The following is a 17,759-nucleotide window of genomic DNA, read 5'->3' as shown; positions in this document are numbered from 1 at the left end:
GTACCTGACTGTAGCCCGTGGTACCTATACTCCAGCAGTTTTAGTCTGCCTCCAAAACATATAACAGCTATTCAGAATGCCTTCTGTAGTGTTTGACTTCATATTTTCTGTCTGTGTTATCTCCTTCTTTGGTCCCCATGCTGTCTTAAAGAACGTGGATAGACTGGATCCATCTTCATGTCAGCAGAAAAAATGGATGAAGTCCCTGTTAAAGATTGGAAAGTGATGTTTTTAATCAAAGCAGAAATTGTCTTTTTCCCGTTTCTCATAAAAAGGAGAGGCCACACCTTCAAATCTTCTGGGGCTCCTAGCCTGGTTATGCTCACTGCACCTCCCTTCACACATAGCAGTTCACATGAGAATTCTATCTGCTTTAATTCCAGGGGTGAACCAACCAAGAGAAGTAAAATGAATTCATGCTTTCTCACATTTTTGTAATGTTAAAGCCTCTGCTAAAGCATGCACTCCTATTTAGATATCTCGTAATTCCTCTCTCACTGCTGCCTAGCATGCAAGTGCTATAAGATACTCTGTTCCAGATTATCAATTCCTTACTTCTGCTGAGGGCTATTTACTTGCAGAAATAAGTGATGCTTTAAAAGAATCCTACCGTGGGTACCTTCTGAAACACATGACTCTCCTTGTTCATCTCAGCCCTAATGGGAGAAGATTCTGGATTTTAAAAATCTGTTTAAAAATTTTGTATGTACATCATAACCAGAACAAAAATGTGTTTGGTTATCTGGCAGTTGCCCACTTGGTTATATTGTAGGTGGCAGTAGTGTCCTCTTTGCACGCTACTGTCCACAGGCAAAAGTGACAGTGAGATTCTGGACTGAAAATCACATTGCTTTCTTGGCTTGGACCTTATAAATCTTTATGGATAAATGTCATAAACTCCCACTGGAGTTCCATAAACACAGTGTGTTTTCATTTGGCGAAGATCCTGCACTTCTCGAGATCGCTGCTTGAGATCTCTGCTCGCCCAGCCTGGAAAATCTGTGCAGCTGCAAGCTAACGCCCAGGGAGAGACGGCGAATTGTGTACTAGACCTGGCCACACATGGATGGTAGGTGCTCACTCTGGCATCAGTGTGGTTTCAAGTGTATCTCTAATCTCAGAGAAGGAGTTTCTGTGAGCCTAAAGCTTTCAAGTATGCCATAAGAGTAGAAGTGAACTTCTTCTGTTTGTCTTGTGTACTCTTGTGCACGTGCACAGGCGTATGCATAAAGATAATTGAAAATGGTAAGAATCCTTACTGATTTGTGGTTGGTCCTCACTGTATCAATTATGTACGTTTATTCTTGACACATGTATTTGATTCCCGTGAGTCACGGTGGGGAGCATGCAAATACCTTGGAAAAGAAAATGTGTTTCTCAGCTGAGCTCGGTGAGCAGATAAGACAACCAGTGTTCTCTTAACCACATCTTAAGGATCTGTAAAAAAAAAAAAACAGTTGCTGAAACCTTGAAGTGTAGGTTTTTGGGTAGTTTCCATGGAGACAGCTTGATAGTTACATTGTAACATCCAATACTAATTACACCATATAATTGTTGGGAACACATCAGTCTCCATAACAACTCCTTTGTGTGCTTCCTGACCACTAAGCACAGTGGCACAGGCTCCCTGAGGCACTAATGCAATTTAAGGAAGCTGTTTTGTAAGAATAGCTGAGACTTGTTGGATATTTTGAATCTCCAGATAATGGAAAATTTTAATATGTATGTTAAGAGATGTTTTACAGGGCTGCAGTTGTGTATCCATTTAAAATGTCAGTTTCTGGGCATGACGTGGTCACACAAATAAGTACATGAAGTTATATGTCGCGACTTAACTGGGAGTCCTGGTGGGCAGCAGGATGAGCATGAGCCAGTAATGTGCCCTCGTGGCCAAGAAGGCCAATGGCATCCTGGGCTGTATTAGAAGGGCTGTGGGCAGTAGGTCGAGAGAGGTTCTCCTCCCCCTCTACTCTGCCCTTGTGAGACCACATCTGGAATATTGTGTCCAGTTCTGCGCCCCTCAGTTCAAGAAGGACAGGGAGCTGCTGGAGAGGGTTCGGCACAGGGCCACCCAGATGATGAAGGGAATGGAGCATCTCCCTTATGATGAGAGGCTGAGGGAGCTGGGGCTCTTTAGCTTGGAGAAGAGGAGACTGAGGGGTGACCTCATTAACGTTTGCAAATATGTAAAAGGTGGGTGTCAGGGGGGTGGAGTCAGGCTGTTCTCAATGATGTCCAATGATAGGACAAGGGGCAACAGTTACAAGCTGGAACATAAGAGATTCCAAAGAAATACAAGGAAGAATTTCTTCACCGTGAAGGTGACAGGACACTGGAACAGGCTGCCCAGATGGATTGTGGAGTCTCCTTCTCTGGGGACATTCAAAATCCACCTGGATGAGTTCTGTGTGACCTACTCTAGGTGTTCCTGCTCTGGCAGGGGAGTTGGACTAGATGATCTTTTGAGGTCCCTTCCAGCCCTTGATATTCCAAGATTCTGTGACTTGGGAGTAGTAACGGCAACACAATTTTCAGCTGTGCTCCATGTTACAAGTCCAACCTCAGCAGATATTAATTGAGCCCTAGGAGATGCTCCAAATTAGTTTGTTTCCTTTTATCCATCATGGTATCCATTTGAAGTGCATTGTGTACATTTGGTATTATTACTGTCTTGAACATAAAACTAACTGCAGAACACCTAGCTTGGAGTATGTGTTTGAAAGGTCTGCACCTCAACCTTTGACAAACCATCTCTATATACTTGACAGTAGAAAATGTCAATTTAAAAGTAGTTGTTGTCAAGTCTAACAGAATTTTGAATTGCAGAAGATGCAGGTTCATTCATTACTCTGCCTAAAAGATTCCTAGTCTGCCACATTTTTATTTGGTCTCCTGGAGTTGCTCACATACGGAGAGCTGAGGCTGGGAATCATAAGAGTCATAAAGAGAAGACAAAAGAATGCAAACTGTTTTGGAAATCATTTCTGTTGCTAGTGGACCGATATAAATGCCAAAACTGAGAGAACTGTACCCTATTTGACATAGTAGTGTAGAAGATTTCAAAACTAGGCTTCCAAAAATGAGAAACAATAGCCACATTCTTCTCCCTTGCTGGTTCCATCATCTTTTTAGGATCAGGGTTGCTCACTACCTTTTTGATTCTTAAAAACCTTTATGGGTTAACTGTCTTCAGAGTACCTCACAAATATTGAGTCTGATCATCAACCTGATAGGCACTGGGCGTCACACCCTGGGTTGCTTTCTTCAGAAACTTCTCATGTTAGTGAGCTGCTGCTGGCTGAAATGGATCTCCCAGTCTTTCTGCTCTTCCTACCCAACTTGGAACCAGCCTTTGCAAAATCTCAAGTACATTTGTTTCTCAATCCCACTCTGTAAAACCTGTTTAAGATTTAGATTTTTGCTTTCAACAAAAGTCAGGAAATAGACACAGGGCTCAGGGGGAGGCAAACTGAATGGCTTGAGTCCTGTCCCTTGAAGTATATGGTGGTCAGGCTGATCACATGAGCTTCAGACAATCTGAGGAGGTAACTGTGAGCTATTCTTGTCCTGTCCACGGCTAGCAGGGAGAGGAAGAGGGCAGAGTCCAGCTTAGTGTCCATACATGTTGCTATGGGGGATTGTTCTAAGGGGCAAAAGGGAACGAGTCTTCTTGCAGAGGCTTCCCTGCCCTTTCTGGGGGGATGGGAGGCCAAAGACTATAGTCAACTAGAGTAATTTCTGTCACTGTCTTCCCATGCACAGGACACGCAGGGGCTGCTGAGTCCCATGAGACTCAGTGTGTAACCCCGTGACGTTGCTCATAAAGGCGTTGCACAAAATGAATTAGCTGTCTTAATGTTTTAAAAGACACTTTTTTCAGATATCATGTTTTGTAAGGTTTCTGATTGAATGTTTTGACCTTTTGTAACAGTGAATGGTTAGAGAGGCCTGGAAAAACTTTTGTTTTGAATGGAAAAATAAAACCTTAAAGAATACCAATTCTTCTTTGCAGTCCTTAGCATAATAATAATAATAATGGTAGTATGTTGATTTCTTTCCATTACATCATTACTAAAACAGCATAAACACACCAGAAAATGGCAATGCAGAGACCGTGTCTCTGTTGTTATTGTTGGGTTGTGCAGAAAGGGGTCAGCAGGGACATTTAGTTATCTGGGCTGGGAATTGTTTGTTTATGAATTAGGTTTTCCCAAAGGAGTTGTGAGATGGGAAATACAATAGGAAATGGACTTTTGTACATGCACAGAAATACCAAAACTGTAAGTGTCATGTGGGAGAGAGGTTGATGGAAACTTGCTATTTTTGCTAACAGATTTTTTAAAAATGCTTGATTATGCATCCTGAAGTTTCCTGTGCTATTTTTAATACCAGTGATATCCTCCACTGAGTTCTTAGTCATGACTGAAAAATGTTTTACATCTGATAATATCGACAAGGTACAGAAGCTCTTCAGGTGTTTCTGTAGACTTTAGCAATGGAAAAAGGCATTGCATTGCTTTTCACTAAAATATTCCCCTTAAACTAGACATCCCCACTAGTTCTGACAATATCACTGAACCCTTTCAGCAACGTTTGTGCTTTCCATATCTAAACAAGACAGCATACATAGGGTCTGTTCTCTTATAGCGGTTGAGATGCACTCAAAAAATGCCCAGCTCTTGGTCTGACAGTGGCCTTAATTTGCAGTGTTCAGCCTGAGACCATGCTAGATTTATAATGGAAAGAGCAGTCGCCGAGAATGTGTCCCAGCACTCCCCTGTACCTAGTGAGGTACTCCAGGTATGATTGGGCTTGGCACCGTGGGCTAGTTCCCATCCGGGTCATATGTTGTTGTGGAGGTGGCTTCAGAGAATGCGCAGCAGAGTGGGTGTTCACCCACTTGGTGTCTGTGTGGAAAAGTTCACTGTTGACTTCCCATGTTGCTTAGGGGATATTTTCTGCTGCTAGTATTCTGTTCTGCTTTGGGAAGGTATTATCTGGTATAGGGCAACACCTAAGCATGGCTTTGGACTGAGTGTCCAGATGACTTTTGAAAAGACATTCAGTACCTGTGGTGCATGGAAACACATTGATCTAGCCTGTAACTTACCTGCCTTTGGCCTCCTTTTTTTGACTTAGTTGTCTCATTCTTGAAGTTCTCTTTCAGAAGTTATGACCTCTTGAACTATGTTCTCTTGCACTTTGAGAGAGAACAAACTGACGGGGCTTGAAAGTATCAGCCTGGTGCATTTGGACTTTGGTAAGAATTAACAAGTTGTGCGTATAAAGTGCCAATATATTCTGCCTCCAGGAAACTCAAATTTTCCTTTTCTTCATGGACCTCAGCTGCCAGGAACTTACACTCTACCTGCTAGAACCAGCTTTTTTTAAATCCTAGGTGGCACCTGAGCCACCACTGAGGCGCTACTATGGGAAGTCACAGTTCACCTGTGGGGTGTTTGGAATTTTTCCCTGCTCAGACCTTTAGTCAGAGGTCTTGATGTTGCAAGGCATTTATAGTAACTGTTCCAGCTTCATCTGGCTACTGGCCTACCCGCTGGCGTCTAGAACTTAGGAGGAAGATAGATGTAGGCAGATGCCGATCTCTGTCCTTCCTAAGGAGCCAACTCCTTTTGTGCCAGATGTATGTAGCAAACTGTCAGTTTGCCTGGTAAATTCACTGCCAAAGTGAGTGAAGGTAGGGTGGAGTGGCTGCTTGATGTTCAAAAAGAAATAGCTACCATAATTTTCAACCCAATCTGGTATTCTACAAGTGGCAAAGAGTTTAGATTTTCTTTAAAAGTCTCAGGATGTCTTTCACTTTTTGTAGGAAAGCAAAATGAGTTATAATGCGCTTGTAATAGCTCAGTCCTGTCTCATCAATGATGTATGTTTTTATGTCTCTATGCTATATATATTATGTGTTTATATATGAATGCATATATAGATATATGTTTATACATTAATAGATGTAGGCCTTTCTGAAAAGAGAATCTTGTCTTCTCCATGTCTAATCATTGTAAATGACCATGATGTCCTGTTTCTCATAAGAGGATGATTTTTTTTTTTACACAAAAAAATCAGTAACTCACTGAGTAACCCACATACTTTTTTTTACTTTCTGTACTTACCTGTTGTATGGTGTGTCTGCAACATAAAGTAATTGCTGTACCCTCCTCTGTGGTGACTCTTACAAAAAAAACAAGAGGCAGTGCAGAACCAAGTAAATTACGATATTTCCAAGAATCATAAATGCTGCCCTTAAGCTACACATTAAATCTTTGTATAACTGAAAGCTCTGAGACAGATGCCACATACCTTAAAGAGGTGAAAGCAGAGGGTTTTCTGGAAAGTGGTTCAGTGGCAAGAGAAAGATGGACTTTTTTGAGCCCTTTCTGCATTGTAGTATGGGACTGAGCATACAGCTGAGTTCGAGTGACCTAGTAACCACAGCTTCAGTATCCCCTAATGGCTTATTTTCTCATACAGCCAAACTGCTAATGAGATGCACACAGTGCAAGAACAATAGCTTGGCCACCTTTGTCTCATGGAGAATAAAAGAATGATGAAGTTAGACAACAATTCAGCAGTTCTTTTGGTATTCACGTGATGTTCAAGGTTAAATAACAGTTACTGTAGCATACTAATCTGAAAGGATTATGCAGCCAGGCTGTTCTCAGGGATGTCCAGTGATCGGACAAGGGGCAACAGGTACAAGCTGGAACATAAGAGGTTCCAAAGAAACACAAGGAAAAACTTCTTCCCTTTGATGGTGACGGAGCACTGGAACAGGCTGCCCAGAGGGGTTGCAGAGTCTCCTTCTCTGGAGACATTCAAACCCCACCTGGATGAGTTCCTGTGTGACCTACTCTAGGTGGTCCTGCTCTGGCAGAGGGGTTGGACTAGATGATCTTTCAAGGTAGATCCCTTCCAACTTTTAAGATTCTGTGATTGTGTGATTATACATCAATCCTTGACAATGTATTAATCTGATAAAACAAGATACTGAATGACTTTAAGGACACTGATACATCTACCTATTGCTTCAATTTTGCACTTGTAGGGTCAATGTCTTGGTTGTATTGCTCATCACGTCCTGGAAACTGAATGTTCAAAAAACAGCACTGAGAAAAATTTACCACATAAATGTGGTAGAAGGTAGAGAATTAATACCTAATTCTCAAAATACTGGGACTGCATATGAGTATCTAGGCATAGAAATGCAGAGAATTATTTGCCTTCCAAATGTGTGTCAGGGACAATTAAGAAATCTACTTTCAGCAATGGAAAAGCTGCTATAGAGAAATACTCATCTGTGATACATAGATTATTGTTTTGGTCTTAGGGAAGGTAAAAATAAACCCATCTTAAAATATCTGATGGTTTTGCTAGAGGTGAGCAATTTCTACTGCTTCTGTTATGAAAACATTTTAGAGGGCAGGTTGCTGATTGTGTTTGTCATTTGATCTACCCTTTCCTTTTTTTAATATTGTTTTAAATGGAACATGTAGATGACTTTAGGCTGGATCACAAGTTAATTGTTATGAAAACCAGACAGATTCATTCACACCAAACTAATTTTAATCATTTTCATTAAGCATTTGACTGCTAAGGCATATTTAAACACCTGGCTGCTTTTGAGTCACTTGAGACTAATTGTGATCTTGAAGAACTCCTGGAATTTACCGTTATTGTTTGAATAATGCTCAAAGAAATGAAGAGGAATAAAATACAATGAAAGTTCAGAAGAGAGTGACCAAAACCTTCTTTGAGAAAAACATGCTTTAGGGAACTTGGATATCTGTGCAGACACAGAGGCAAATATGAAATAGAGGACCTCAAAGAAATTTACAGCAGCTGCTAAAACTTCTGTGTGGCTGGATAAAAGCTGTGTAGATCATGAAGTTGTTGACTCTGTCACCGTTGCCATGGTGCCACTGTTGCCATGACATCACCATCACCAGGCTATCCTTTAAGTAACAACACAAGTAACAACACGTGTGTCCTGAAGGGTTTCTTCCTTCAGGAGAGCTGGGCAGAGTCCATCTATGAGCATTGTGCACTAAGGATGCTGCAGTGCACAAACTCATTGCACTGTGTACTGATTTCATAGACTGATAGTCTCCAGTTAAGTCTGTCAGGGAATGAAAACCCTTAGGGCACGTCTCCACTTTGGTCAGACTGTGAGGGTAATGCAGGAATTAAACTGATGAGTGAAATTGAGAGCAAAACGCATTTTGCTTCCCCCTTTCTCCAATGTACTGCACTTGGGATTGTTTCTTTCTCTTGTTTGGGCTGCTCAGCTTTCAAGTAGGATCATGTCATTGCTGTTTCCTTTGGGAAGAGCCATTATTTTGGTGGTTCAAGGCTAAAATGTCATTGCTTTTCCTTGGAAAAAGCTATTTCTCTACTTAAAATCTTTGATTCATTAGTAGTGCTCCTTTGGGGGTCTGTGTTATCACCTGAAGCTGTTAGGGTGAGCAGCATATTTTGTCTCGCCTTTTGATTGGTAGCAACAGATCCTCAGAACAAAGCTGAAAACTCCTCTGGGTTGTTTGAGTGTGTTGATTAATAAAAGTGAATCAATATCTAGGGGAAGGAGGCTGTAGAGGAGAGTTGGTTGGAGGAATTTTCCTGCATTTGCTGTGTCTCTTTTAACTGGAAATTGGCTTTGGCAATATGCAATATGCTTGAAAAAAGGCAGTAGGCAATATGCTTGAAAGCTTCCAAGGAAGTTTTTATTTCTATGGTAGATCATCCCCAAAGCTGACCTGAAATTAAGCAGGTTATGCTGGATTGATTTTGGTTTGACTCTGCATGTGGGATTCATTTACTCTGCATGTGCAGGATGGAAGAGAGATCCATTCTCTGTTCTTCCATGTATTTGGTTGTCCCAGTCAATGCCTTGTTCATCTGCTTCTGCAACTGCGGACTCTCTCTGAATCAAAGTACACTTGCAAAGGTGCGGAGAAGTTACCCATCTAGAGGTGTTTGATTGCCTTAAATTTGGATGTAGAAAAGCAGAGGAGAGCTAGAAAGTAATGGCTGGTAGTCCAGCTGAGACAAAAAATGTATGTAAACCAGGAGGAATGGTATTAACAGCTTTGGAAATTTGTGGGAATTAATGATTACAGAAGATGGCATTGAAAGGTTAACTGTTCCCTTTTTCCTATTCTGAAGGTGTTTTGTTTCATTTTTGCTAGATCTCCATACCTGCCATGGCATTATGTGTGCACATACGTACATACGCTTGCTCAGGTTGACATATACTCAAAGAAGGTGAAACTCTGAAATCTGGGAAATTATTTCAGTGGCTGTCCCTCAAGAAACAACAGAGATGTGTTGTTACTGATGTTTGCCTGCTGTAATTGTTGCCTTTTTGGTAGTGAGTGATTATCTCTATGTAGCAGTTTTCAATAGCACTAACAGTGATCTATTTCCCTGGCGATTTTTGATGATTATCGTAGCAGCTGGTTAAAACATGCAGAAGAGGGACAAAACAAATATTATGTCTATAAAAAGCTCAACATTGCATGAATTCCACCAGTAGAATAAAAACAAAGGTTATGTGCCTCTGAAGTTTTTTCCTGATGTTTTGAGAAGATGACCTGATGATAAGTGCAATGATTTATTTTGAACAGTGAGTGAGCTTGATGAGCCGTTTCGAAACACCGTCTTTGGAAAAAATATGTGAGGTTGGGAGGACAGGGGTTTTGGCAGTTTGGGGAAGTGAGGTTACAAGGATTGGCTTTGTGCACAAACTAAGGGCAACTTTTGTGAAATATTCAGTGTTCACTTACAGCAAGAACTTTCTAGCAGTTTAACAATGAATCAGAAGAAAATACAGTTTTCTTTCTTACAGTTGTAATAATAAGAAATCATGGTCATGTCTGGACTAAATCCTCCATATCGTTCCATTCCAGATAGAAAGATTATATCAGAATCTAGATTTTGAAAGTGTCCTCATCTGTGTTCTTAGCTATATAAACAACATGTTTCTGAACACCTCAGAAATGTTAAATATTCAAAATCTGTGGACAGCTTTTGCAACTTGAAAATCTTTAAATAGGGATGGAAGGGATCAATGATAGGACATTTATCTAGCCACTGCTGGCTCATTCGAACTGATCAAGAATTTACACTATAGAAGCTACAGGTAGATGGAGAAGGCAAAGCATGCAGAGTCCCACATTTCTCTATCTCCCAGGATCCAAGTTTCTGCTTTGTCAAGGACTGGGAGCCCTTAGAATGTCATCTCCTGTCTTCAAGCCACATGACAGACTTTTATTTTCTCTTCTGAATGATTTTTCTTGTCTGACCATAATGTGATTACGAGAAAGGAGGGAATCATCCATGTCATGAGCTGTGTAGTGGTCTATCTGTCAAAGTTCCTTGAGAACTCTTTAAAGTTAGTGGTACTGAAGCATCTTTCCTATGAGGAAAGGCTGTGGAAACTGGAGCTCTTTAGTCTAGAGAAGAGGAGGCTGAGGGGGGATCTCATTAATATTTACAAGTATATAAATGGTGGGAAGTTGAGACGTCCTTTTTTTCTGCTCTATCTAGTGACAGGACAAGGACTAATAGGATGAAGCTGGAACACAAAAAGTTCCACTTAAATATAAGAGAAAACTATTTCACTGTGAGGGTGAGGGAGCCCTGGCACAGGCTGCCCAAGGAAGGTGTGGAGTCTCCTTCCTTGGAGGTCTTCAAGACCCGCCTGGACATGTTCCTGTGTGACGTGATCTAGGTGAACCTGCTTCTGCAGGGGGGTTGGACTAGATGGTCTCTAAAGATCCTTTCCAACCTCTACCATTTTGTGATTCTATGATAATAATGCCTCCCTCAACTCATGAATCGCTACAGCAAATATACCGATGTGGATGCATGAGAGCACATTCTTTCCTATTCCTCCTTTTTGCCTATGCAAAGGTGAATTTATGTGCTGGATTTGTTCCAATTGTGCAACAAGTTCCTCCACACATTTTGATAATTCTGCTTTATGAATCTTTGTCTGTTACCCAGCACTTCATTTATGTCATCATTTTTCTTGTTGACAGTAATTCAGCCTCTGGACCCCTGGGATTCATTCTCTTCTCTGTGGATCCTGAAGTTGGGCAATGTGTTGTCCTTCAAGGCAGCTTGTTAAATGTAAATGACAATGTAAGAAGTGGGGAGGATGTTGTATGTCATCCAGGTCTGTCTTTGGGTCCCAGAATGAAGGGAATGCCTGAAGTTTTCACTCTTTTTTTTTTTTTTTGTGATGAACTGAACCTAGGAATCTCTTCTAACCAAGAAGAAGTTTGAAACCTCTGTCCCACTTCTTGTTGGTTAATACTCTGGACCCCACATCTCTCTGCTTTGCCAGGCTCTGGTGTAGCAGTACCCAAGGCTAAGCCTTTCAGACAGGCATTTCATCACTGTGGAAACACAGAATTTTTTCTTCCTGATTCCTCATGGTCCTTCCTTAAAGTTTCACCTTATTTCGTGCCTTATCAACTTCCAATGGGTAATCTTTGATGATCATAATTTCTCTGATGTCTAAACCCTAGAGCTTTCACACATCTGTAGTCCTTAGGTACAATGAATTAAGCTTCATTTGTTTCTGTTTCAATGTTTACAGCGTTGTACTCTTGGGATAAGTATAGGAACATTGCCAGAGTATGCAGGGACAAAACTAGGAAGGAAAAGGCCCTTCTGGAATTAAACCTGTGAAAGGAAATGCAGGAGAACAAGAAGAGGTTTTTCAAATACATCAGCAGCAAAAGGAAGATTAGGGAGAATGTGAATCTGTTGATGAACAAGGAGGGTGCCCTGGTGACAGAGAATGCAGAGAAGACAGAACCACTGAATATCTTCTTTTCCTTCAGTCTTCACTACCAAGGCTGGTCTTTGGGAAGCCCAGTGCCTGGAGGATAGTAGGATGGTCTGGACAACAGAAAACTTTCCTGTGGTGGACAAGGATGAGATTAGAGACTGTTGGGCAAGCTGAACACCCACAAATCTACAGGACCTGACAAGATGCACCCACAAGTGTTGAGGGACCTGGCTGATGTTATTGCTAAGCCACTCTCCATCATTTTCGATTGACCATAGAGGACAGGCGAGGTGCCTGAGGACTGCCAATGTCACTCCAGTCTTCAAAAAGGGCAAGAAGGATGACTTGGGAAACTACAGGCTGGTCAGCCTCACCTGCATCCCTGGAAAGGTGATAGAACAGGTCATCCTGTATGCCATCTCAATACATATGAAGGAAAAGATGGTTGTCAGGAGGACTCAACATGGATTCACCAAGGGCAAATCCTGCTTGACCAACCTGATAGCCTTCTATGATGGCATGACTGGCTGGCTAGATGAGGGGAGAGCAATGGATGTCATCTACCTTGGCTTCAGCAAGGCTTTTGACACTGTCTCCCATAACATCCTCATCAGAAAGCTCAGGCAGTGTGGCTTGGATGAGTGGACAGTGAGGTGGATCTAGAGCTGGCTGAATGATAAAGGGTGGTGATCAATGGCACAGAATCGAGTTGGAGGCCTGTGGCCAGTGGAGTTCCACAGGGATCGGTTCTGGAGCCAGTCTTATCTAGGTGGATCTACTTTAGAAGAATTTGGACTAGATGATTTCTACAGATCCCTTTGAACCCCTATCATTCTGTGATTCGGTTTACAATGGGCAGGTCTTTCCTGACACTGAATCTCCTTGAAATATGTCGCTCCTATTAAAAACTGGAGCAGGGATCTCACAAACTTTGTTTCCCACTTTAGGGACCAGGTTGACAGATGACGAATAAGTCTATTTCTCTACTATCCCATCCTTTCTAGTGGGTCCAACCCCACTTCTGTTGCAAACTTGAAAAAGGGCTGCTGTTTCATAAACCTTTCTCCATGGCACAATCCAGCCATAGGGCTTGGTTGCTCCCTGCTTTCTCTCCTGGTTCTTTTTCAGTCCCTGTGCTGGATTATTTATGTAAAGAAGTCTCTTTTGCTCAGTTTTGTTATCTGACTACTACTCAGACCTGGCCTTTGTTCTGGAAATCCTGCAACATTCTGCCTGTTCTTGAGATGATGCTGCTTTAATCTTCTTTCTCTCCTTTCTGATGAGATCTGCAGTCTTAGCCTGAGCAAGCTATCTACAGTCATTACACCTAGAGTAAGTTGAGCCGTGTTGATGACTTTCTGTGAATTGTGTCCTCCAGCACTGGAGGAGATCAGCCCACTCTTATTTCCTTCAATGCTGATACACATTGTAAAGAGCTAGAGCTGTTTTTGGCTGAGATAACAAACACAGTCTGAAATGTCAAGATTTTTGTTTCTGTATAAAATTACTTGTAAATAACTCAGTGATTGGAACTATAGAAATAGTTGAGATCAAGGCAAATAGGTGTTATTAGTAAGTGTTCCTTTAAAAAGGTCTTGTTTCCACAGTAGGATAAAGTGACACATTAAATTTAGAGTGATTTATTTTAAGAAGCAATAATTTTTCTTGGTTTTTTTTTTGTTGCAAGGAAGGTTTTGAAATGGTTTCTCAGGAATGATTTCAGTTCACCTGGGAATGTTTTGTTAAATGATGCTACACTTGGATTTTTTTCCTAATCACTGAAAGCTGTTTCAGAATTTTGTAGAAATGTTCACAATATGAATGTTTTTAAAAATAGCTTTTGCCGTACTGCCTGGTCACAGTTCCTTTAAGCAAGTAAGGATGCAAGGTCCATGGAGCTATTTCTGTCTCTAAAATTGTTGGTGTTCAACCATCCAGTCTGCATCGTTTGGTAAAATTACTGACTGTCAAAATCTTGGAGAACTTTGTTCAAAATATGCTGGTAAAAAATTGTCCTTTCCACCTCCTCGTTTTAAAGATTCAGCACCAAAATATATTTGGAAAACATTCATTTGCCCTTCACTTACTTTCTTTCATCTTGCAAGCTCATTTCGTTTCCTAGGGCATCTGAATGCCTAGGAGGACAACTGTAACCTTTAAAGTGAAGAGACATTACTGCACTTAGCATGTTATGGGTTTATTTGGTGGGTTTTTTTTAAAGGACGTTCAGAACATCAGTGTAGGTGGGTTTTTAAACAAAAACCTAAATCTATGCTTTGGAAATTGCTGAAATGTACTTAAAGGAAAAATTACCTTCTGAACTTTGTCCCTAAACTTTAGATTCTTCACCTGGAACAAACTCTGTGGTTAGCTTCCCTGAAAACTTGTTTTTCATTTTACAATGTATTCCTCTTTTAAATAATCAAAGGTGGACATTTTAGCAATGTGTTTTCCTTTTGTTTTCATTTTGCTTTTCTTTTTCTTACACACACTTACTTCGTGTTCTCTTCCAACCCACATTTTGTTTCGCTCTGGCACTGAGAAACTCTTACATAATTTTTCAAAAATACAGCAGTGTTCTGCTATAATAGTCCAAAAGGCTACAGCCTGCATTTTTGCAGAGGTTTGGGATGATTGGAGTAGAATGGTGTATTGTTTTTGATAAGGCCTGTTTTTAGAGGGTTCTTAAGTGCTTGTTTCTCTACTGCTGGCCTCTTCTCAAGTTCCTAATAAACAGACTCTACAAGGGAGTGGGTGCCACAGCTTTAAGCTGTTCTCGTGAAAGAAGCTGAAGTGCTGTATTTGAGAGGTGACACAAGTTGAAGAATGCTCTGAACATACCACAGCTGCCATCCTTCACTAGTTTCTGTTTAGATGCTCAGTAATGAATATTGTGTATTTTACTGCAATAAATTAGCATTAGCCTAAGATAAGCTCAGTGCAGTTAGTTCTACCATCACTCACACTGATGTAACTGAGGAATGGTTCCTTGTAAGTCCATGCAGCTGCTGTAAGGTGTGTAATGGGAGAATCCAACCTACTAGAAGAAGTTGTGGATGTATTTTAGATTGTTGCATTTGAACTCATGGATATCCAGCCTAGCAGCTGTATTCAGAGTAAAAGGCATGAAAGGTTCAGCTCCTGAATGGTTAAATTCCGCTGTTGGGAGTAGGTGTCATCTCTCACTGTCTTCGGATGACCATGAGGCAGCCCAAGGTGTGACCTGAATGTGGGCCGTTGCAATGTAATTTTCTTGAGTTTTGAAGAATAACTCTCAGTTTGTGGCTCATCTGTCTCCTCTGTCAGTCTCTTTTGGGTGCATCTATTTAGTCATATGTTTGCTTGTACGTGTACATACAAGGCTGTAGGGACAGAGCTGATTTTCCCCTGGAGTGGGAGCTTCTCTTTTCTGTTAGCTTTGAACTTTACAGCATTGCCTGTGTTGTACACTACTGAGGTAGGCAGTGTACAAACACTTAAGTCAGATGAATGAGTAGTTTGTATTAGGAGGTATGTCTGTGATTGTATTGATACCAGCAATTTGATTGCTGTGCAGGAATGGAGTGGATCTGCAGTCTCATTCTGTCCTTCCTGGATCAAGTCCATCTCCTGCCTCATTCCCTCTGCAAGGTGCCTTCGCTATAGGCAAATGGAGTAGAGTCGAGGTGTGACTTATGGTAATGTTCAGGAAGAAAAAACATCTGCATGCCTGAATCACCCTGAAGGGGAGAACATCCCCAAACAGGCCAGAGGAGGCACTCACTATAGTCCCCATCCAGCAGCACCACTCCTGTTTTCTGCTTGCTGCCCTCCCATGATCTCCCTGTTTGCTTTAGGCTATCGGCCTCTCTCCAGCTGACTTAGAGTAGGGTTGGAGAAGTAACCTACAACCATCTCTTCTTCATCAGCTGCTGCTTGTGACTCTGTACTGATTACACTTCAGGCAGGTTCAGGGCCCTGCCTTTTAAAATGTGTCTATGACAAACATCGACTAACAGGCTGCTAGTGCAAGAGCCTACTCTGAAATGGCATTTGCATCCCTATGGCATACATAGTAGTGTTTTAATAAGTAATGCATTACAGAATGAAGTTTCTGCCATCTCCCCTGGGAGTCAACTAGACAAACAATGATTAAGAAATCTTAGCTGATAATTGTTTAAATGTTTTGTTTCTTAATTTCATCTTTTTCCTTGGGCAATTCTGTATTATTCTGGATAGTTCCTTTCATTCCTCAGTGCTTGTGTTTCCCAAATATTTGTAAATCACTACCAAGCCTTCCTTTCCCACAGGCATTGCTTATCCTAACTGTTGACTGAGAATCAGTCCCTCCATCTAATGACTCTGTCACTGTTCTCTGAACTCTTTCCATTTTACATTGTTCATCTGGCAACAAAATGTCCAAAACTGTGTGCTGGCTGCAGATGTGGTATCTCTGTAGCTATTGAGGCAGGGATCTGTTACAAACCATTGTGTGTCAGGATCTATCTGTTTCTGGGATCAGTACTATGAAAATATAAAGTAGTTTTCCCCTAACTTCTCTGCATAGGATATCTCAGTGTCATCAGAGATTTGTGATAGAAACCTACTGAAGTTGCATTGCTTTTCTTTAGCCCATACCTTATTCCCTTATTTTTGGCTTTTCTACCCCTGCAAACACATTTCAAGCTCTCATTCCCCTCAGAAGGTATTTCAAGCCATGGGATCTGACTCCTTTCCCCAGTCTGCTGTCAACAAATAAAAGCCAGCAGGTTTCCAGGCTGGGCCAGCTGGGGTGTGTGATGAGGAACCCCTGCTCTGGTTCCCTGCCCAAACTTTGCTGTGTCCCAGGTTCAGTAGGAGTCAAAACTGAACTGTGATGCATAACCATCATACTATTTCTGCCTCGGTTTTCCAGCAGAATGAACAGCATGTTTTGCATGTGCTTTCCCAGCAGTACTCCACAGTCAGGTTCCTACACTAAGCTGGCCACGCAGCTCTGGTGTCCCTATCTACTGGGTCTTTTTCTGCTGTTTCTGGCCTGTATGTAGGCTCTGTACTTAGATCTGGACAAAGATGGGACAGGAGAGGAAGCTCTGTGTTTAGCAATGCCTCATTCTTTAGCATAGACTCATTGGGTTTCTGCTGTCCCTTGACTATCTGTTTTAGGCACTGCATCACTGGTTAAAAAAAAACAAAGAAAAAACAGAAAAGGAAAAAAATGCAACATGCAGAAATTTAATTTCAACAAAAGCATTTCAGTTTTTATTGGTGATATCACAAGTTCATAAAGTGTTTTCGTGTTTCTTTTTCCTTTCAGGTGGTCACTGCTAGCTTATCACCATTCTTCTTTGTCATGACTGCCAACATACTAACAATTTCTTGGTAAGTGCCTACACAGGCTTTTTTCTTAACAGCACAAATGAATTTCCACACAGTGCTTTGTGTGGAGATATTTTTAAATGTGGAGTCCTACCAGTGCCAAGAATATTTTGTGTGTAAGGAGAACCAGGTGTGCAATGATGGGTGCAGTACAGTAGTAGAAGAATGTTTCTTCTGTCTCTGTGGAAGGATACAGACATTTTGTAAATTAAGCCTCACCACAGTTCACTCAGCTTGTTTTACAGCTAGACAAATGGATGCAATAGGCAAATAAATGACCTATTCAAAGTCACAGTAAAAATTAATGACAGAATAAAATACAGGAGTCATGGTTTGGTGGCAGCGTCTTTTTAACCAATAAACTGCATTCAGGTTTCCCTAACACAGAGTGTACTGTGACTGCGTAAAATGAAAACAGAAGAAAAGTAATGATAATAAACTTTTTCCAAAGCTTTATCAGGATTTTGTGATGTGTGGCTACGTATTGAAAATCACTCAACATGAATTTTTTTTCTAGGTAGCAATGTAAAAGATTGGAGTGCAAACTCCTTTGGTCAAAGACAATATTTTTGGTCGGTGTTTGTAT

The 17,759-nt window shown here is 41.2% G+C and overlaps 1 protein-coding gene across 4 annotated transcripts in view; it reads left to right on the top strand.

Annotated features, from left to right (window-relative positions):
• The window catches only part of TMEM241 (transmembrane protein 241), a 60,494-nt gene that overhangs the window by 39,390 nt on the left and 3,345 nt on the right, over positions 1 to 17,759 (top strand). For all 4 annotated transcript variants that reach the window (XM_061994696.1, XM_061994694.1, XM_061994695.1 and 1 more), the window contains exon 14: positions 17,112 to 17,176. In XM_061994696.1, coding sequence (XP_061850680.1) covers positions 17,112 to 17,176 — 65 coding nt within the window. The remainder of the gene's footprint in view (positions 1 to 17,111; positions 17,177 to 17,759) is intronic.

The sequence above is a fragment of the Colius striatus genome, chromosome 4 (assembly GCF_028858725.1).
Source record: "Colius striatus isolate bColStr4 chromosome 4, bColStr4.1.hap1, whole genome shotgun sequence".
Classification (NCBI taxonomy): domain Eukaryota; kingdom Metazoa; phylum Chordata; class Aves; order Coliiformes; family Coliidae; genus Colius; species Colius striatus.
Note: the sequence above shows the minus strand (reverse complement) of the source record. Positions and strands in the feature narration are given on the sequence as shown.